Source organism: Sapajus apella, unplaced genomic scaffold, assembly GCF_009761245.1.
Source record: "Sapajus apella isolate SASKATOON/1434 unplaced genomic scaffold, GSC_monkey_1.0 scaffold95, whole genome shotgun sequence".
Classification (NCBI taxonomy): domain Eukaryota; kingdom Metazoa; phylum Chordata; class Mammalia; order Primates; family Cebidae; genus Sapajus; species Sapajus apella.
The window spans coordinates 3106375-3128842 of NW_022437035.1; the positions used below are offsets into that span (position 1 = coordinate 3106375).

At 49.7% G+C, this 22468-nt stretch overlaps 2 protein-coding genes across 4 annotated transcripts in view; both read right to left on the reverse strand.

Annotated features, from left to right (window-relative positions):
* Nucleotides 1-7222, reverse strand: part of TPST2 (tyrosylprotein sulfotransferase 2) — a 69582-nt gene extending 62360 nt beyond the window's left edge. For all 3 annotated transcript variants that reach the window (XM_032256727.1, XM_032256728.1, XM_032256726.1), the window contains exon 1: nt 7105-7222. The gene's annotated coding sequence lies outside the window, so the exon portion shown is untranslated. The remainder of the gene's footprint in view (nt 1-7104) is intronic.
* A 10549-nt stretch (nt 7223-17771) lies between these two features.
* Nucleotides 17772-22468, reverse strand: part of CRYBB1 (crystallin beta B1) — a 21439-nt gene continuing 16742 nt past the window's right edge. Inside the window, exons 5-6 of the mRNA XM_032256729.1 lie at nt 21064-21206; nt 17772-18166 (exon numbers count right to left, since the gene is read on the reverse strand). Of these exons, the coding sequence (XP_032112620.1) occupies nt 17983-18166; nt 21064-21206 (327 nt within the window). The 3' untranslated portion in view covers nt 17772-17982. The remainder of the gene's footprint in view (nt 18167-21063; nt 21207-22468) is intronic.

A 22468-nucleotide genomic window follows, 5' to 3' on the forward strand; every position in this document is an offset into this window, starting at 1 on the left:
TGAGTAGCTGGGATTACAGGCACGCGCCACCATGCCCAGCTACTCAGGAGGCTGAGGCAGGAGAATTGCCTGAACCCAGGAGGCAGAGGTTGCGGTGAGCCGAGATTGCGCCATTGCACTCCAGCCTGGGTAACAAGAGCGAAACTCCATCTCAAAAAAAAAAAAAAAGAAAGAAAGAAAACAAAACCAAAAAAAGAGAGAGAGACTCTGGATCCAAATCCTACGTTTCCCACTTCCTAGCTGGGTGACCTTGTGCAAACTGCTTACCTCACTGAGCCTCAGCCTGTTCACCTCATATGGCTGTTGGGAGAATTAAATGACTTAAAGCACAGAAAGTCCCTCGAACAGTCTCCGGCAACGAGCAAGCCCTGTTGATATGGCTGTATTTATCATTGCTGCCTTCTGACAGATGAACTAAGGTTCACAAAAGAATATGTTCAAAATTCCAAAGAGCCTGGTCGGGCGCAATGACAGATGCCTCACATCTGTAATCCCAGCACTTTGGGAGGCTGAGATGGGTGGATCACAAGGTCAGGAGTTCCAGACCAGCCTGGCCAACATGGTGAAACCCTGTCTCTACTAAAAATACAGAAAGTTAGCAGGGCACGGTCGTGCGCGCCTATAATCCCAGCTACTCTGGAGGCTGAGGCAGGGGAATCGCTTGAACCCAGGAGGCAGAGGCTGTGGTGAGCAGAGATCACGCTATCGTACTCCAGCCTGGGCGACACGGCAAGGCTCCATCTCAAAAAATAAAAATGAAAAAAAAATTCCAAGGAGCCTGTCTAACCCCAGGGCCTCAGCTTCTGCCTGATACCACGGTAAGTGCTTTATTACCATTCCCTTCCATCCAACACCTCTGGGAGGTAGGACCTACTTCTACCTGTATTCAGCAGATGAGAAAACCAAAGCACAGAGAAACAGCCAACCAGCCCCAGAAGGACGTGGAGCACCCAGATTCTAACACGGGCCAGTGCCCCAGCTCCCTATCACAATGCCTGCTTTCTGGGCCACTGCCTGCTTTCTGGCTGCAGAAGCCCGGGTCAAAAGTCTGACTGATGCAAAAAGTCACTCAGCAGACGGGCTGGCTGCCCGCCATCTGAGCACACAGGATAAGATGTTCCTCTCCGGGCCATCAGCCCCAGACGTTCCCTAGGGCCTGCGGGCACTGCCCTCTGAGGTCCTTCCCTGCAATTTCTGGGGCTTGGCCAAGATCTCAGGCAGCTCTGAATGAATCATTCCCACAAATCCTCTTCTGGCTGCAGTCGGGGGTGGGGGAGTTCTGAGAGTGACAAGGGAGGGGGCAGTCATCCCAGACATAGGGAGGTGCCCCAGACAGGGCACATACAGGTCCTCAGAGAGCAAGGGGACTTGCAAGCAATAGGAACAGGCGCCAAGTGTGGGGGCAGGAGCTGCTGCTACCCGGAGAAGCTTTCCTGGTGCCACGCGGGGCATCAAAGCCACACAAGCCACACCCATGTTTCTGAAAAGGTACATTCTGGTTACCAACCCCAGGCTGTGAAGCTGTATCTGACCTGCCACTCTTGCTACAAATTCCCCCACAAATTCACATCAATAACACATTTCAACAGGCTAACTGATGCCAAGGTGCTCCCACATTTTAGTTCTGAATGGTCTATGCCCATTCCTCAGTAGGGTACACTGAGACCCAGAGAGGGGCGGTTCCTTGCCTAGAGAGCCTTCCCACCCTGTCTCCATGTCCCTAGGCTGCTTTCTTTTCTTTTCTTTTTAAATATTTAATTGATTTTTGTGTATTGACCTAATACCCAACAATCTGGCCCTGTCACCTCGGCCTCCCAAGTAGCTAGGACTGCAGGTGCGCACCACCACGCCTGGCTAATTTTTGTATTTTTTGTAGAGATGGAGTCTCACCACCTTGTCCAGGCTGGTCTCAAACACCTGGGCTCAAACAATCCGCCCACCTCAGCCTCCAAAAGTTCTGGGATTATAAGCATGAGCCATGCACCTGGCCTGGGCTGCTTTTTTTTTTTTCTCTCTTTTTTTTTTTTTCTTTTTTTTTTTTTTTTTGAGGCGGAGTTTCGCTCTTGTTACCCAGGCTGGAGTGCAATGGCGCGATCTCGGCTCACCGCAACCTCCGCCTCCTGGGTTCAGGCAATTCTCCTGCCTCAGCCTCCTGAGTCGCTGGGATTACAGGCACGCGCCACCATGCCCAGCTAATTTTTTGTAGTTTTAGTAGAGACGGGGTTTCACCATGTTGACCAGGATGGTCTCGATCTCTTGACCTCGTGATCCACCCGCCTCGGCCTCCCAAAGTGCTGGGATTATAGGTGTGAGCCACTGCGCCCGGCATGGGCTACTTTTTTAATGCACAGAAATTCAGGATTTTAAAAAGACAAGCAAAGGCAAGTACGTGAAAAAGAATAAAATCACGAGGTGCCAAATACAGCAGGTGGGAGGTGTGGTCTCAACACCGTTCCCAAACAGCAGCTGCCCAGATGAACCAAGTTGCCAGGAAACTGGAAGACACAGAGAAGTACTGGTTTAGGTTCCCGAAGCAGCAGAGTACAGATTCAACCTGGGGTGAACCAACTACCTTCACGGAACTCTGCCTCTGTGAACACGCGGGGCTCTGACCTGAGTCCTTCCTGTGCAGCTTCTTGCCGAAGCAAAGAGTGTGAGGGAAGAGATGCAGGGTCCTAGGAGTGGGGGAGACGCTGAGAGTATGGGGAGGATGTGTCTGCTCACACCTGTACTCCCAGCACTTTGGGAGGCCGAGGAGGGTGGATCATGAGGTCAAGAGATCGAGACCATCCTGGCCAACATGGTGAAATCCCGTCTCTACCACTAAAAATACAAAAAATTTGCTGGGTGTGGTGACGCGCACCTGCAGTCCCAGTTACTCGGGAGGCTGAGGCAGGAGAATCGCTTGAACCTGGGAGGCGGAGGTTGCAGTGAGCCGAGATGGCGTCACTGCACTCCAGCCTGGGTGACAACTGAGATTCCATCTCAAGGAAAAAAAAAATAAAAAAAGAACTAAGCACCAACTCACACAGGACCCTCCTGTGGCCACCCAGAGAGGCCACCTTCAAGGTAGTGTGCGGGGTCCAGATAGGGTGTGGGCAGGACCAGACTTAATTTTGGGGTCAAAGGACAAGTCTTCCCTTTCAGTTATGGTCTAGGAGAGCCATGAAGGGTCTCCCTGGCCTCCATAAAGCCTCAGCTGGCAAGGGGGCTCCAGGTTGGCCTGGGGTGGGAAGATCCAAGCAGCTTCCGCCTTCCTCTCGCCCCCTTCTAATACTGTGTACCAGCTGCTGGGGTGGGCTCTGTGAGCCAATGGGTCCTACGCAGCCTCCCCTTGCTTCAGTATTTTCACTGTTGCTAGGTAGAACTAAAGTGTACACATGCCCAGACTAACCACTCTATAGGACTGATCTCTTTCCCTAACGGATGATCCCAGAGATGTTCCTCGTGACCTGCAGGACGCCCTTCCTTCTGGTGTTGAGGAACTTAATGTATTGTGTATTAGAAAACAAGAGGGGCACAGTGGCTCACGCCTGTAATCCCAGCACTTTGGGAGGTCGAGGTGGGTGAATCACCTGAGGTCAGGAGTTCAAGACCAGCCTGTCCAACATGGTAAAACCCCGTCTCTACTAAAAATACAAAAATTGCCAGGTGTACTGGCACATGTCCATAGTCCCAGCTACTAGGGAGGCTGAGGTGAAACCCAGGAGGCGGAGGCTACAGTGAACCAATATCATGTCACTGCACTCCAGCCTGGGTGACAGAGCGAGACCCTGTCTCAAAAAAATAAATAAAAGAAAAATAAAAAATAGAAAAAAAAAATTGGGAGGCCAAGGCGGTGGATCACGAGGTCAAGAGATCGAGACCAACCTGGTCAACATGGTGAAACCCCGTCTCTACTAAAAATACAAAAAATTAGCTGGGCATGGTGGCGCATGCCTGTAATCCCAGCTACTCAGGAGGCTGAGGCAGGAGAATTGCCTGAACCCAGGAGGTGGAGGTTGCGGTGAGCCGAGGTCGCACCATTGCACTCCAGCCTGGGTAACGTGAGTGAAACTCCGTCTCAAAAAAAAAAAAATAGAAAAAAAATGTTTTTTTTAAATAAAGACAGGGTTTCACCATTTTGGTCAGGCTGGTCTTGAACTCCCGACCTCAGGTGATCCGCTCGCCTTGGCCCCCAAAGTGCTTGGATTACAGGTGTGAGCCACCGCGCCCGGCCAGAAAAAAATTTTTTGAGACAAAGTCTCACTCTGTCGCTCAGGCTGGAGTGCGATCGATCTTGGCTTACTGCAACCTCCAACTCCTGGGTTCAAGTGATTCTCCTTCCTCAGCCTCCCGAGTAGCTGGGATTACAAGTGCCACCATGTCTGGCTACTTTTTGTATTTTTAGTAGAGACAAGGTTTCATCACGTTGGACAGGCTGGTCTCGAACTCCTGACCTCAGATGATCCACCCGCTTCGGTTCCCAAAGTGCTGGGATTACAGGTGTGAGCCACCGCGCCCAGCCTGAAAATAGTTTATAACTTCCACATCAAAGCCAGTGATTTCAAGGATTATGACTGCTTCAGAGAACACTAAATGTATTTAAGATTACCGGAACTCTCGTACACTGGTGGTGGGAATATATAATGGTACCGTTGTTCCGAAAAAACAGTCTGGCAGGTCCTCAAAGATTAAACCTGGGTAGGGCGGCTCACATTATAATCCCAGCACTTTAGGAGGCTGAGGTGGGAGGATCGCTTGAGACCAGAAGTTCAAGACCAGCCTGGGCAACACAGTGAGAACCCCATCTCTACAAAATAAATAAATGAGTAATAAAATAAATAAATAATTTTTTTAAAAAGTTAAAGTTACCTATGACCCAGCCATTCCACTCCTACAAATATACCTGAGAGAACTAAAAATGTATGTCCAAAGACCTGTACATGAATGCCCATAGCAGCATTATTCATAACAGACAACAATGAGAAACAACCCAAATGTCCAACAACTGGATAAATGGGTAGAATGTGGTACGTCCATATAATAGAATATTACTCAGCCATAAAAAGGAATGAAGTGCTGATGCATGCTACAAGAGGCTGAACCTTAGAAACAGTCTCTGAAGTGAAAAGCACCAGATACAAAAGGCCACATAGGATATGCAATGTCAGGCGCAGGCAAATTCACGGAGAATTTGAGAGTGGGTAAGGGGAAGAAAGGATTAGGGAGTGACTGTGAAACAGTGTTTTTTTGGGGCATGATAAAAATGTTCTAAAATTAGATAGTGGTGATGGCTTCAGAACTCTGAGTATCCTAAAAACTACCGATAGGACCGGGCGCGGTGGCTCAAGCCTGTAATCCCAGCACTTTGGGAGGCCGAGGCGGGTGGATCACAAGGTCAAGAGATCGAGACCATCCTGGTCAACATGGTGAAACCCCGTCTCTACTAAAACTACAAAAAATTAGCTGGGCATGGTGGCGCGTGCCTGTAATCCCAGCGACTCAGGAGGCTGAGGCAGGAGAATTGCCTGAACCCGGGAGGCGGAGGTTGCGGTGAGCCAAGATCGCGCCATTGCACTCCAGCCTGGCGCGAAACTCCATCTCAAAAAAAAAAAAAAAAAAAAAAAAACTACCGATAAAGGGTGAATTGTATGGTATGTGAATTGTATTTCAACAAAGCTGTTATAAAAAGTTTGCTTGAGATGTTTAAAAAATCACGTGATACAAAGATGCATATTAAGTAAATAATAGTACAATTGGGGTTCAGTGGGGTGGGGGGATTCAGAAATGATGCAACAATTCCTTTAGGACCATGAAATAAACCCAGCTTTACTAGGCTAGAGCGGAAGGAAAATGGGTCGCCCGGGCCACATCGCTACTAAATCCAGTGTGAGTCACAGATCTGTTCAAATCCAGAAGCCTGCCTTCACCATCAGACCACCTGCTGGGATGAAAGGAGTATCAGATGGAGGCTAGGGAGAGGTGTCCACCCACAGCCCAGTCCCGCAGACTGATAAAAGGGCCGGCTATCTCTGTGGGGTTCAAAACAGGAAGCACCCAACAATACCAGAAGAATGCTAAGGAAGGCTTCCCGGAGGAAGTGCTGCCTGAGGGGGCTTCTGTAGGATAAGTAGGAGTTCACCAGCCCACCTCCTCAACATCCCCATAGGACATTAAGTCAGGAGGCCTGTGGATGAGTTTCAGCTCTACATAATCCTAGCTGTGGGTCCTAGGGCCACAGGCAGGTGACCTCTCCAAGCCTCAGTCTCCCCATCTGTAAAAGGGGAAGGGGGCAAGATGTTAAGCATGGTGCTTTCTAATGACTGTGCCGAAGTGGATGGTTCCTTCCCTAGTGAATAGGCCTTTGAGTGAGAAAGCCAGACCTCGACCTCTGTCCCATCTAATAACGACTTTGCCAGGGCAGGCGTGCTCGGCGTCTGAGCCCAGGCTCCCGGTCCCCTGCTCCCCTCCCTCCCAGCCCCGGCTTTCCGGGCACCTCCCATCCAGCTCACACGGAGAGGGGTTTGGGGGTGAAGGGGTGGGATCCTCAGGTCAAATTCTGCTCCGCTCCCCCCGAGTGACCTCTAAGTTCACTAGGGCTCCCCAACCCCGTGCTCCCGACGCCCACCTCCCAGGCCGGCGATTTCCGCCACCCCCCCCACCTCCACTTCTGAAGCTCCTGGCAACTCCACGGCGGCCGCAAGTTAACTTCCACGCGCCCCGCCGCCCGCCTGGGGGTCCCCGAGCGCCTGGGCGGGGTTGGGGACTCCGAAGGCGGGGACGCGCCGCCCTCCCTCCCAGTGCCCCCCCAACAGACGCTGCGCGTCTCCCAGGAGCTGGGTCCGAAGCGGGAAGCGCGGTAACCGGGGCCCGCTGGGTGCCGCACCCCGCGGAAGGCGCCCGGGACGCCGGGCGGGTGCGGATCCCAGAACCGCCCGCCCGCGCCGCCTGCCTGCCTCCGAGCTCCCAGCTCCAGCCCCGGAGCCCCGGCAGCCGCGCCGGGCCCGGAGGCAGCCGCCAGGACCGAGAGCTGCCCGGCGCCAGACACCGACGCGCACGCGCCCCGCGCCCACGCCCCCGGCTGCGGCCCGAGGTCCCCCGCGCCGCCCCGGGGCCACCTACCGTGCCAGGCGCGGCGAGGCAGCCCCGCGAACCCAGCGACTCCCGGCTCTCCAGCCACCCCGGCCGGGGGAGGAGGAGGTGCCCGCGCGGGGGCGGGGCTGCGGCGCCGTGACGTACGGGGGCGTGTCCTAGACGCGGCCCCGCCCACGCTCCGCCCCCTCCACTCCGCCTCGGGACCACGAGGTGAGCAGAGGCTAACCCGGGAGATTCCCGGCCCTGCCGCCCTGGAAGCCCCTGTCTGCACGCTGGCTTACCCCTGGGACGGGCAGCTCACCACTTCTCCCCGACAGCTCTGTTGAAGAGAATTTCCTTTCTGCCTGTAAGCAGTGAAGCGGAATGGTCACCAAAAAGTGGTGTACGAAAAGAAATGAAAAGTAGCCCTGCAGCGGGGTGTATTTGGGCGATTGTTTGTGTAAAACACAGGAAAAAGAAAGTGGCCTAATGTATATTCATACACATCAGTGGTTTGGGAGGGGGTGACTTTGCCCTGACATCCCTCCACCACCCCAACATTTGGCAATACCTGAAGTATTTTTGATTGTCGTAACTGCGGAAGTGGAGAGGTGCCACCGGCGTCTAGTGAGTAGAGGCCCGAGATGCTGCTAAACATTCTGCAGTGCACAAGACACCCTTTCCACCCCGCCCCTGCCACTACCCCAGCAAAGAAACATCCAACAAAAAATGCCAAATAGCGTAGGGGTTGAGAAACCCTGATATACATGAATGAAATAAAACTCCTGAGGCCGGGCGCGGTGGCTCAAGCCTGTAATCCCAGCACTTTGGGAGGCCGAGGCGGGTGGATCACGAGGTCAAGAGATCGAGACCATCCTGGTCAACATGGTGAAACCCCGTCTCTACTAAAAAAATACAAAACATTAGCTGGGCATGGTGGCGCGTGCCTGTAATCCCGGCTACTCAGGAGGCTGAGGCAGGAGAATTGCCTGAACCCAGGAGGCGGAGGTTGCGGTGAGCCGAGATCGCGCCATTGCACTCCAGCCTGGGTAACATGAGTGAAACTCCGTCTCAAAAAAAAAAAAAAACAACTCCTGGCTATAACCTTTCAGTGCTTCTGTTTCTTCATGTGTAAAATTGGAAAAATAATAGACCTACCTATGCATCATATGCTTGTGCACTGAATACCTGAAGAAAAGGTAGGGTAGGCATGCAGGTTTACTTTTAACTGTGAACCTTGGTTCTTTGTTCTTTTTTATTTGCCACATGTATATATTTTGGCAAACTTTCTATTTGCCATATGTATATATTATCTGCTTAAAATAAATTTCTGGATCAGGTGCAGTGGCTCACACCTCTTAATTCCAGCACTTTGGGAAGCCAAGGTGGGAGGATCACTTGAGGCCAGGCGTTCAAGACCAGCCTGGCCAAAATGGGGAAACCCTGTCTCTACTAAAAATACAAAAATGACTTTGGGGGGCTGAGGCGGGTCGATCACCTGAGGTCAGGACATCAAGACCAGCCTGGCCAACATGGCAAAACCCCGTCTCTACTAAAAATACAAAAATTAGCTGGGGGCGGGGGTTGGTGTGCACATGTAGTCCCAGCTACTCAGGAGACTGAAACAGGAAAATCAATCGCTTGAACCCAGGAGGCAAGGGTTGCAGTGAGCTGAGATTACTCCACTACACTCCAGTCTGGGCAACAGAGTGAGACTCTATCTCAAATATATATATATATATATATATATATGTATATATATATATGCATAAAATCCCAGCACTTTGAGAGGCCGAGGCGGGCAGATCATGAGGTCAGGAGTTCAAGACCAGCCTGACCAATGTGGTGAAACCGTGTCTCTACTAAAAATACAAAAATTAGCCTGGTGTGGTGGCACACACCTATAGTCCCAGCTACTCAGGAGGCTGAGGCAGGAGACTTGCTTGAACCCGGGAGGCAGAAGTTGCAGTGAGTCAAGATCTCGCCCCTGCACTCCAGTCTGGGTGACAGAGCCAGACACCATCTCAAAAAGAAAAAAAATAAATACAAAAATGTTTGGGGCATGGTGCTGCTCACCTGTAATACCGCCTACTTGGGAGGCTGAGGCATGAGAATTGCTTGAACCCAGGAAGCAGAGGTTGAAGTGAGTAGAAATCACATGACTGCACTGCACCTTGGGTGACTATACATACATACACACACGCAGCGAGAGAGAGAAACTAAGGCACACAGATATTAAGTACTTTGCCCATGGCCAGCCATGTGTTCATTCATTGCTCATTCATTAATTGATTCATGTGTTCAATAGTTAGTGCCCGCCATATGCAAAATGCTGGGACTGATAAAGCTGCCTCCATGGAGCTAGCTATTGCTGATCTGGAAACAATAAAACAGTATTATATAGGGCCGGGCGCGGTGGCTCAAGCCTGTAATCCCAGCACTTTGGGAAGCCGAGGAGGGTGGATCACGAGGTCAAGAGATCGAGACCATCCTGGTCAACATGGTGAAACCCCGTCTCTACTAAAAATACAAAAAAAAATTAGCTGGGCATGGTGGTGCGTGCCTGTAATCCCAGCTATTCAGGAGGCTGAGGCAGGAGAATTGCCTGAACCCAGGAGACGGAGGTTGCGGTGAGCTAAGATCGCGCCATTGCACTCCAGCCTGGGTAACAAGAGCAAAACTCCGTCTCAAAAAAAAAAAAAAAAAAAAAAACTGTATTATATAATGTTTATTGCATGCATGTTAGAGACTTCATATGACTGATCTGATAGACACATAGATTAAACACCAGCAGGGTGGTCTATAATGTCCTTCTGTTGATGAAGAAAATGGAGATCAGAGGAAGAGGTCTGAATGGGGGCATTTGCTTGATAACATTCTAGCAGTGGCATTTCCTGGGCTTGCTGGGCTAGGCACAGATTCAGCAGCTAATGGAGACAAGAGTCCTATGTCTAAGTAGGAAAAGCTAAATCCTTCAACAGCACTCCATAGTGAAGCCAGCACCTGTAACTGATGAGGCAGGAGCAGCAGGGATTAACCTGGTCCAGGGAGGGAGGGCCAGGGGTGTGCATACATGCCGGAGACATGGGAAGAGTGCACCCGTCACAGAATCCAACAGGTGCAAAGGCTTAGCAGGAAGGAGGCAAGTGTGGGGCTTTGCATGAAGTGCAGTGGACAGGATGTGGTGGAGGTGAGAAAAGAGATCAGAGGGGTCTGCATGGCTGAATGCTGCACAGCTCTGTGGGCCGTGAGAAGACGGGGCTTTCTCTTGCAGTGACAGAGAGACAGGGAAGGGCATGGTGAACCTGACTTTCCTCAAAGATTTCTCTGGCTGCTACATGAAGAAGAAACAGGCAGAAACTGGGGTGGAGGCTGATGAAATAATTTAGAAACCCAGAGAAGGGATGTGGTCATGGAGGGAGCATTTTGTTTCCAGAGATGTTTGGAAGACAGAACTGGCAGATGTCAGTTGCAGGACTCAGGAGGAGATCAGAATGATCCTCTTGTCTGGGTTGAGGCTTCTGTCAGCACCCCTAGCTCAGTGAACCTTTTCACGTCTCAATCTGTCTGTCACCTCCTTGAGAAAGGCTAACTGTCCCCCAGGAGATCGTGGCAGACCAAACACCAGACTGTGCAGCCCAGGAATTTGATGGCAGACAAAATAATTGATTCCTCCTGTCTACATCCTCAGCCAGGAACACCTAGGGCAGATACCTCTTCTGTCTTCCTCCCCAACCTGTCTTTCCAGCGTCTAAGCAAAGCCCAGTACTTAAGAGGTCTTCAGTCAATATTGTCAAAAGTAGGAAGAATGGATGTAGCATAAAACACATTGATTCTAAAACTCTTTCTAGGCCAGGCGCGGTGGCTCATGCCTGTAATCCCAGCACTTTGGGAGACCGAGGTGGGTGGATCACGAGGTCAAGAGATCAAGACTATCCTGGCCAACATGGTGAAACCCCGTCTCTACTAAAAATACAAAAATTAGCTGGGTGTGGTGGCGCGCGCCCATAGTCCCAGCTACTTGGGAGGCTGAGGCAGGAGAATTGCCTGAACCCGGGAGGCGGAGGTTGCAGTGAGCTGAGATAGCACCACTGCACTCCAGCCTGGAACCTGTCGACACAGCAAGACTCTGTCTCAAAAAAAAAAAAAAAAAAAAAAAAAAAAAAGCTCCTTCTAGCTCTGACATTCAAGAAAATGATGTTGATGCTATATCAATAATTATACTTTAGGCCAGGCTCAGTGGCTCTCTCCTGTCATCCCAGCACTTCAGGAGGCTGAAGAGGGAGGATAGCTTGAATCCAGGAGATCGAGACCAGCCTGGGCAACATGATGAGACCTTGTCTCTACTTTTTTTTTAATTAAAGTATTTTTATTTTTTTATTTTATTTTATTTTATTTTTTGAGACGGAGTTTCACTCATGTTACCCAGGCTGGAATGCAATGGTGCGATCTCGGCTCACCGCAACCTCTGCCTCCTGGGTTCAGTCAATTCTCCTGCCTCAGCCTCCTGAGTAGCTGGGATTACAGGCACGCGCCACCATGCCCAGCTAATTTTTTTTTTGTATTTTTAGTAGAGACAGGGTTTCACCATGTTGACCAGGATGGTCTCGATCTCTTGACCTCGTGATCCACCCGCCTTGGCCTCCCAAAGTGCTGGGATTACAGGCTTGAGCCACCGCGCCCGGCCGAATTAAAGTATTTTTAAAACCACTTTATTTATTTTTATTTTATTTATTTATTTGAGACAATCTCACTCAGCCTCCCAGGCTGAAGTACAGTGGTGTGATCTTGGTTCACTGCAACCTCCGCCTCCTAGGTTCAAGCAATCCTCCTGCTTCAGCCTATTGAGTGTCTGGGATGACAAGCACGCACCGCCATGCCAGGCTAATTTTTGTATTGTTAGTAGAGCTGGGATTTCTTCATATGGGCCACACTGGTCTCCAATTCCTGACCTTTGGTGATCCACCCGCCTTAGCCTCCCAAGGTGCTGGGATTACAGGCATGAGCCACTGTGCCCGGCCACAAAAGAAACACTTTATTCATGGGCTTGCTATGTGTTAAACTTCTTATAATTATTATATTCAAGCTGATCATTTACCCCTTCCAATCTTTTCATATTTTATTTTATTTTATTTTATTTTATTTTTTGAGACAGAGTCTTGCTCTGTTGCCAAGTTGGAGTGCAGTGGTGCAATCTCAGTTTGCTGCAAACTCCACCTCCCAGGTTCAAGTGACTCTCCTGCCTCAGCCTCCCCAGTAGCTAGTATTACAGGCACACGCCACCATGCCCAGCTCATTTTCTTGTTGTTGTTTTGTTTTTAATAGAGACAGGGTTTTACCATGTTAACCAGGATGGTCTCGATCTCTTGACCTCTTGTTCGGCCCACCTCGGCCTCCCAAAGTGCTGGGATTATAGGCACACGCCACCATGCCCAGCTCATTTTTTAAAAAATTATTTTTATTTTTAGTAGAGACAAGGTTTTACCATGTTGACCAGGATGGTCTCGATCTCTTGACCTCGTGATGCACCCGCCTTGGCCTCCCAAAGTGCTGGGACTACAGGTGTGAGCTGCCACGCCTGGCCACCTTTTGGTATTTTATTATCATTACTCCCATTTTACAGATGTGGAAGCAGAGGCTCCAGCACGTAATTTGATTTGGCCAAGGGTAATAGCTGGTAAATGTCAGAGCTGGAACGCAAACTCAGGTCTTTCTTACCCTTTCTGGTACACTGGTAGAAGGCAGTGGCTCAGCAACATGCAGAAAGTGAAGGTGAGTGGGCAGGCTCCCTTCTCCTGCTGGAAGGATGTAGGATTACTGTTCCTAGCTGGGGATCCAGGCTTTACAAAGCATTCATTGATCCTGAGTAACTGACCCAGGTGATTGGCTGTTGTGGCAGTGTTGCTCTAACAAGGCTCATCTCTTTAGAACCTCTGCAGGGCACTCAGGAACCTTGTCTTTTCCCCAGATGTTGTGGGTCTGTCAGCATCTCATGCTGGCACAAAAGCACCCAATGCCTTTGGGTGACCCTCCTGCCTCCACCCCACATATACACACTGCCGGCGTTGGGCGTGTGCTCCAATGTCTAAATTATTATGGGTTGCCTCTTGGCGACAAGAATGAGAGCTAATAATCCCATAATCAACATGCTTTGCCTTTCCAAAGGCCTGCAACTCAAAGATTCACAAGCTGGGATCTATCTAGCCTTGAAACAGTGTGAAGTACGTAATTTCTCCAGACATTGTATTTTAAAGCCAGCGTTTAGGGGCACTCCCCCTTGAACCCGGGAGGTGGAGGTTGTGATGGGCTGAGATCGTGCCACTGCATTCCAGCCTGGGAGATAGAGTAAGACTCCGTCCAAAACAAGACAAAACAAAACAAAAACTAGGCTGGGCACAGTGGCTCACGCCTGTAATCCCAGCACTTTAGGAGGCCGAAGTGGGCAGATCACCTGAGGTCGGGAGTTTGAGATCAGCCTGACCAACATGGAGAAACACCCATCTCTACTAAAAACACAAAATTCACTGGTTGTGGTGGCACATGCCTGTAATCACAGCTACTCGGGCGGCTGAGGCAGGAGAATTGCTTGAACCCAGAAGGTGGAGATTGCGGAGATCTCGCCACTGCACTCCAGCCTGGGCAACAAGAGCAAAACTCTTGTCTCCAAAACAAACAAACAAAAAAGCTAGTATTTAGAGCCAAACCCAGGCAGTCAAAATTGCCTTGGAGAAGCCCCCCGAGAAGGCTGAAGGCAGCATAGCCCCTTGGGAAGTCTAGCTTCACTGGTTTCCATAAATATTGTACTCATCATCATTTCTTGGGTTGAGCACCTGGTGCAATGAAAACTTAGTTTTATTTTGGAGGCAAAAGTGTGGCCTGTCTTTAAGCTCTGAAATTCTGCTCCAGGTGGTGAGATGCCCATGTTTTGAGAGATATGTCGGAACCAGGATCTGCGGAAGAGACACCGGGTTTGTAGTTCCTAAAACTCACTCTCAGCGTTACTACACATTATTTTCTTTAACTCGCTTCTTTTAATCTTTATTACTTATTTTTTGCTTATAATTTGATATGTTTTCCATTGTTATTACAAGGTGTTTGGTTTATTCATAAATGCATTAGCAAAACAGTCACTTAAATATAAAATGACTTTAATTGTTATTTTCTTCTGGTTTTTGTTTATTTTGCCAAGTGTACATACCTTGTTTCAGGGATGCTAATATGCACATTTTTAAATGCCTGTGATAAAATAAAGATATTTTTTAGTTGAAAGTGATCCTGAAGATCTGGACTCCGTTTTTTTGTTTTAATTTTTTGTAGAGATGGAGTCTCCCTGTGTTGCCCAGGCTGGTCTCAAAATCCTGGGCTCAAGTGATTCTCCTGCGTCAGCCTCCCAAAGTGCTCAGATTGCAGGCGTGAGCCACCATGCCTGGTCTTCTTTGGGTTTTTAGAGACAGAGTCTTGCCCTGTCACCCAGGCTGGATTGCAATGGCATGTTCGTAGCTCACTGCTGCCTGGAACTCCTGGCTCAAAGGATCCTCCTGCCTCAGCCTCCCCAGTAGCTGGGACTACAGGCATGCGCCACTGCACCCAACTTATTTTTTATTTTTTTGTAGAGATAAGGTCTCACGATCTTGCTCAGGCTGATCTCAAATTCCGGGGCTCAAATGATCCTCCCACCTTAGCCTTCCAAAATGCTGGGATTATAGGTATAAGCCACCATGCCAGGCCAGAATCTGGACTATAAGTGCAAAGAGATTTGACTTTATTTTATTTCTGAGATGGAATCTTGTTCTGTTGCCCAGACTGGAGTGCAGTGGCACGATATTGGCTCACTGCAACCTCCACCTCCTGGGTTCAAACTATTCCCCCACCTCAGCCTCCAGAGCAACTGGGATTACAGGTGCACATCACCATACCTGGCTAATTTTTTATATTTTTAATAGAGATGGGGCTTCGCCATGTTGGCCAGGCTGGTCTCAAACTCCTGACCTCAAGTGATCCACCTCCCTTGGCCCCCCAAAGTGCTGGAATTACAGGCATGAGCCACTGTGCCTGGCTGCAAAGAGGTTTTGGAACTGACTTAACTGATGAATTTCTAGTATATTGACCTTTTATAAGACTTATCAGATTGATACACTGAAAAAAATCTGTTATGTCTAAATAAGTTGAAAATATTTCTTTCAATAAGTGTAAAAATTCCGAAGACAATTGTGTTATATTTTGATTGATAGTATTTCTCTTTTGTCCTCCTGGGATTGTAAAATCGTGGTGCATGTCACAAACAAGAGGACCTTGAAGTTGAAGAACTATGGAGGTTAATTTCAGGGGGCTTGTATGATTGTAAAGCTGGACTCCACGGCAGTAGAATTTTAGAGCTGTACTCACGGACCTTAAGAACTTAGAATGAAAATCCAGGTGGCTTGGCTTTGGAATCAGAGAATCACAGCAGCTTAGAGATAAATATCAGAACCTTAGAGAATCATGGAACTTGGGCACCTCCGAATCTTGGGGCTGGATGGGTATTTGAGCTGCCGTTTTATAGAAGAGAAAAATGAGTCCCAGGGAATGGAAGCAATTTGCCCGGTTCTTCCCAGCTTCTAACAGTACAGCAGGGTTAATACCCAGGTATTCCTCCTGATTTCTGTCCAGGAATCCTGGTCCACCGACAGCCCTGTCTTCTAGTCCAAGATGCTGGCCAAGAGTGTGGAGGTGGGGAGAATGAAGATGAGAAGAGGGAAGGTGAGTGAGACAGTGCCAGGTCATGTGAGGTGGTGTCTCAACTTTGAAGCTCAGCAAAACCGCAGGGTGGGGTGTCATGAGGCCCTAGCTTTCTTGCCAGCTTTATCTTCTGAGTGCATCTGTCCCACCTTGCGCTTCTGCCCACACAACCACCAGGCTGATGCTCCCACCTCAGTAAGCTTCACTGGGGCCACCACAACTCTCTCAACCTCTATGCCTTTCTTCCTGGCGCTTCGGGGCTGCCAAGTACAGCTGTGCACATTGGGCATAGCACAAGAGCATCACATTCACATGGTAGGCATCTCAGATTTATACCAATAATTCCTAGCAGATGGCAGTAAAATGTCTTGAGGAGGAGGCCTCTTTTTTATCATTGGCACAAAGGTGCCATATGGGGTAGTGGGGACCCTGCTGTTTCCTCTGCCTGGAATATCATCTCCCCTATCCTCCATCAAGCAAGCTCCTGCTCCATCTTTCATGGCCTCCTTCAGATATTCCCTCCACCCAGAAGATATCCATAGCAACCCCCATCCCCTGTTCCACCAGGCTGTCTGCATAGATTAATGATTAACAACATAAATCAATATTAACTATTGATATGGGAAACAATAGTGCCTGGCGGAGATTTCCAGACGAGATGATTCTTGATGGGCCCCAGCCCCAGGATTGAGTAACACTGAATTGGATACAAGAAAAAGATGCTGTTTTCAACCTTTATTGATTAAATCACGGAGGAAAAGTGTCTCAGTTTGGTGCAGAGACGGAGTCTCTCCCTGTCGCCCAGGCTGGAATGCAGTGATCTCAGCTCACTGCAACCTCACGCCTCACATCTCCCACTTCGAGTGATTCTCCTGCCTCAGCCTCCTGAGTAGCTGGGATTACAGGCACCTGCCACCACACCCGGCTAATTTTTTATATTTTTGGTAGAGATGGGGTTCCACGATGTTGGCCAGGCTGGTCTCAAACTCCTGACCTCAAGTGATCCACCCGCCTCGACCTCCCAAAGTGCTGGGATTACAGGCGTGAGCCCCCGCGCCCGGCCTACGTGTTTGCTTTCTATGTATATGATACTGATTTTCCACTTCCTGTAGCACTATAAAGCTTTATTTACAAATCAATGCATTTAAAGACAAAAAGGGACGTCTATTTAAATAAAAATATCATCAATAATAGACCAGGCATCATGCCGCAGTGCAAAAAATCCTGAGGGGGATATGCAAACAGCAAGAGTTTGAAAAAAATCTTTAGATATGTCCTGAAGAGTGCGCGCTCTGGAGCCAGACAGCCTGAGTTCAAGTCCTGACTTGCTAACTGTGTGACCTTGGGAAAATAACTTCCCGGTTGGGCGCGGTGGCTCAAGCCTGTAATCCCAGCACTTTGGGAGGCCGAGGCGGGTGGATCACGAGGTCAAGAGATCGAGACCATCCTGGTCAACATGGTGAAACCCCGTCTCTACTAAAAATACAAAAATTAGCTGGGCATGGTGGCACGTGCCTGTAATCCCAGCTGCTCAGGAGGCTGAGGCAAGAGAATTGCTTGAACCCAGGAGGCGGAGGTTGCGGTGAGCCGAGATCGTGCCACTGCACTCCAGCATGGGTAACAAGAGCGAAACTCCGTCTCAAAAAAAAAAAAAAAAAAAAAAGAAAATAACTTCCCGTCTGTGAACCTCAGTTTCCTCACGTGTTAAATGAGAGTAACTATAATACCAACCTCCTAGAGTGGTCTTCATAATGAATAAGGCCAAATACTTGCCCTCCACCCCAACACACCCATTCAGGACCCAGAAACCAACCTGCCTCCCCTGACCTGCAGCACCAATGCCCTGGCTGGACCATCTCCTACCTAGTACCCTGGATAGCACCTCACAAGTGTATCTGGGTTTCCCCTGCTAGGCCGAGCAAGCTCCTTAATGGCAGGAACTTGGCCTTATTCATTTCTACCTACGCATTGGGTAGAGTCACATAACGGGCACAAAGAACTTTTCAGTGTTTGCTGCTTTGTTGATTGTTGTAATTATTAAGACCGAGGAAGTCACAGCCCAACAACCATGGGGGACTACAAGGCACACATCTGTTTACAGATCCAGGAGACATTTTGGCTTTAGGGACTTTTATTTGCCTGGGAAAAATGAGGGAATCATTGAGCCTGAAGAAGGGGTGGGGCAAAGTAGGAGAAGGAGGTGTGGACTCACTTGGGGGGCTCTGTGGCCAGGACAGGGAAGCAGCCCTCAGGGTGCCACTGCTTGTCACGCAGGCGACGCAGGGACTGCATCTGTGGCTGGAAGGCCCCCCACTCGTTCCAGTGCCGGAAGTCGCCGGGCTCCAGGAGGTACTGGTACCCGCGGTAGCCGGGATATTGATAGCCAACCCATCTGAGAAGAAAGCGAGAAGGGCAGAATGGAGACTGCCAGCCTCATTGCCTGGCACCCAGACCCCGGCCAGACCAGCCTGTCCTTCACTGCTTCCTGCTGTCTGCTCTCTATCCTCCCTCTTGGTCCTGGCTCTATCCCTTGCTGCTCTGTGCCCTGGGCAAGGGGTTTCTGTTTATTTGGGGGGTTTTTCTGAGACAGAGTTTCGCTCTTGTTGCCCAGGCTGGAGTCCAATGGTGCAATCTTGGCTCACCGCAACCTCCGCCACTCATGTTCAAGGAATTATCCTGCCTCAGCCTCCCAAGTAGCTGGGCTACAGGCTCCCGCCACCACGCCCGGCTAATTTTTTTGTATTTTAGTACAGATGGGGGTTTCACCATGTTGATCAGGTTGGTCTCGAATTTCTGACCTCAGGTGATCTACTGCCGCGGCCTCCCAAAGTGCTGGGATTACTGGTGTGAACCACCGCACCCAAACATGGGTTTTTGTTGTTGTTGTGGAGTGAGTTTTTGTGGGTTATTTTTATTTTTTGTTTTTTGGGATGGAGTCTTGCTCTCATCACCCAGGCTGGAGTGCAATGGCGTGATCTCGGCTCACTGCAACTCCTGCCTCCTGAGTTCAAGAGATTCTCCTGCCTCAGCCTCCCTAGTAGCTGGGATTACAGGTGCCCACCACCATGCCTGGCTAATTTTTTTTTTTGTACTTTTAGTAGAGACGGGGTTTTGCCATGTTGGCCAGGCTGGTCTCGAACTCCTGACCTCATGATCCACCCGCCTCAGCCTCCCAAAGTGCTGAGATTACAGGTGTGAGCCACTGTACCCAGCTGCCTTGGGGCAGGGATGTTGCCTCAGTTTCCTTTTCTAGGAAGTGAGCGTGGCCACATTGCCTGTTTTTTTTTTTTTTTTAAGACGGAGTTTCGCTCTTGTTGCCCAGGCTGGAGTGCAACGGCGCGATCTCGGCTCACCGCAATCTCCGCCTCCTGGGTTCAGGCAATTCTCCTGCCTCAGCCTCCTGAGTAGCTGGGATTATAGGCACACGCCACCATGCCCAGCTGATTTTTTGTATTTTTAGTAGAGACGGGGTTTCACCGTGCTGACCAGCATGGTCTCGATCTCTTGACCTCGTGATCCACCCGCCTCGGCCTCCCAAAGTGCTGGGATTACAGGCGTGAGCCACCGCGCCCGGCTTGCCTGGTTTTAAGAGTGTTGGAGAGGACCAGATGGAAAATGCACCTTGAGTGTTTGCTAAGCGTGTTGGCTGTGCTTGGTAGGAATGTTAATACACATCTCATTGAATGTGACGTTGCAGGGCTCAGAGAACACAATCAAAAGAAGCAAAAATAGGTACTGGGGGGCTGGTTATCGATGAAGCAAATGAAAGACAGGAAGTGTTATTTCAAAAAATTGGTTTCCTTTGTAGGTAAGTGAATCTGTGTGTAGCAGTTGAGAACACACACTCTGGTATAAAACATACCTGGGTTCAAATCCTAGCTCTGCCATCAATTTACTAAGCTGTGAGAATCTGGGTAGGTGACGTATCAGAACCTCAACGTACTGTCTGTAAAATGGCGATGATAATGCACCTACCTCCTTGGTTTGTTATAAAGGTTTAATAATTATTTATCTAAAGAGGTTAAGCACAGTGCTTGATACATAGTAAGCACTCAACAGAAGTTATCATCAGCGATTAATTTGTAACATCTCTCATTGTTTTTGCTGAGAGAGTGTTTCCAGGGCTCTCCCAGACCCCCTCCCTATATTTGAAAACCTGGTTTAAATCCCAGCCTTTTCAGATAAACCTTTGACCTGCCCTCCACCCTAACATCCACAGCCATCCTAGAAACCTGCTATCCTCCTCTGATCTCCTGCAACACGATTGCCCTGGCTGGCCCATCCCTTACTTAGCATTGTTGGACACCATCTCACAGGTATATCTGACTTTCCCCTACTAGGCCAAATAAGTTCCTTGAAGGTAGGAACCTGGCTGTGGGAGCCTGGCTGTATTCATTGCTATTTTCCCCAGTGTTGGTAGCACAATGCCTGGCTTGAAGACAAAGCTCAATATATTTCAGATGGCTTGAATGGCAGGAATGTAGGTTTCAGGGAGGTAGAAAGGAACAAGAAAAAGGCCATGGCCCTGATGGTGTTACAGGAGCTTAGAACAAGTCTGGGAATGGAGAGGCAGAGCCTTACATTTACCTGGAGGAGATCAGGGATGTCTGGCATGGTCATTTGGAGGCAGGGGGATGGATAAAGTGACTCCTTTGATCCAGCCCTTCCATGTATTCTCATGCCATTAGGTCATGGGGCTCTGTTTTGGTAGCTCCAGATCCCGAGAATTGGGAGCAGAAAGGGTCCTCTTAGATCAGGGAGTTCTGTGTGCCCATTGCCTAGCTGGCAAGACTGAGAGACAGAGAGGTTTTCAGGCTCACTCAAGTTCCTCAGCATGTCAGTTGCAGGGTCAGGGGCACCCCATGATGCAAATTCACTGCTCAGAACTCATTCTGCTCATTGTCCTAGGAGCTCCCGATCTCCCCACACATCTGTCCTGTCCCTGCATGCATCCAGCCTCATCCATCCACATCAGCTCTGACCCTTTTAGTGAATTAGTCCTTCAGCACCAATTAGGTTTAGCAGCTCCTGTTTTCTCCATCTAACAGCCTTTTAGAGCTAATTGCCTGATTTGTTTACACTGACCTGGGATTTCTCAAAGTCTGACTCTATTCCCCAGAGGAATAAATCTCTATTGGCTGAAGCCCAGGAACCTGCACGGGGAGACTGTGGGAGGGAGGGGCTGTGGCCCTCTCTAGGAATCTGATGTTATAACCTATCAGGGGAGCAGCCTCTGATTCTGCCTGTGCTTGAGGCGGGGGATGTGGGCCTGGCAGGAGCGATGCTTACGTTCCGCTGGAGACCTTCACGCTGCCCACGCGGTCACTGAAGCCGTGGACCCAGAGACTGGGCGCATCATCCCCCTGGATCTCTGTGGTGTTGCCCTTGAAGTTAGCTCCTTCAAACAGGGAGATCTTGTGCTCCTGGGAGTCCTGGGGAAAGAGAGGGTGGGTCAGGTGTATGGTGTATGTCAGGTGTATGTACAGGTGGGACAAAAAGAAGACAGTTAGTGGTGCTTTCTGGGTGTAGAGGGAGAGAGCTGAGCCTGTGCCGGCCGCTTGGGACTCTCCAGGACCACTGCTGTCTAGTCTGGAAGGAAACATAAGGAAAACGGGATGACAGCTCCCATGTCACAGGGTCCTCGTAAGGATGAAATCAGTGCATCCATATAGAGCATTGAGCACGATGCCTGGCATACATCAGGTGCTGAATAAATGCATTTATGGCTCATGCCTATAATCCCAAAACTTTGAGAGGCCCAGGTGGGAGGATTGCTTGAGGTCAAGGTTTCAAGACCAGCCTGAGCAACATAGTAAGTGCCAGTCTCTCAAAAATATATATTTTTTAATTTGCCAGGCATGGTGGCACATGCCTGTAGACTCAGCTACTTGGGAGGCTGAGGCAGGAGGATTACTTGAGCCCAGGAGGTTCAGGCTGCAGTGAGCCATGATTACACCACTGCACTCCAGCCTGGGTGACAGAGCAAGACTCTGTCTCCAAAAAAAAAAAAAAAATTTGGCCGGGCGCGGTGGCTCAAGCCTGTAATCCCAGCACTTTGGGAGGCCGAGGCGGGTGGATCACGAGGTCAAGAAATCGAGACCATCCTGGTCAACATGGTGAAACCCCGTCTCTACTAAAAATACAAAACATTAGCTGGGCATGGTGGCGCGTGCCTGTAAGCCCAGCTACTCAGGAGGCTGAGGCAGGAGAATTGCCTGAACCCAGGAGGCGGAGGTTGCGGTGAGCTGAGATCGCGCCATTGCACTCCAGCCTGGGTAACAAGAGCGAAACTCTGTCTCAAACAAACAAACAAACAAAAAACAAGACACAGGGTCATGAAAGCATTAAGTCAGTGCACGCCAGAACTGAATCATGTGTCCAGGTTCAAGGATGAGCCTGTTTTTTGTTTGTTTGTTTGTTTGAGACAGAGTTTCGCTCTTGTTACCCAGGCTGGAGTGCAATGGCGCGATCTCAGCTCACCGCAACCTCCGCCTCCTGGGTTCAGGCAATTCTCCTGCCTCAGCCTCCTGAGTAGCTGGGATTACAGGCACGCGCCACCATGCCCAGCTAATTTTTTGTATTTTTAGTAGAGACGGGGTTTCACCGTGTTGACCAGGATGGTCTCGATCTCTTGACCTCGTGATCCACCCGCCTCGGCCTCCCAAAGTGCTGGGATTACAGGCGTGAGCCACCG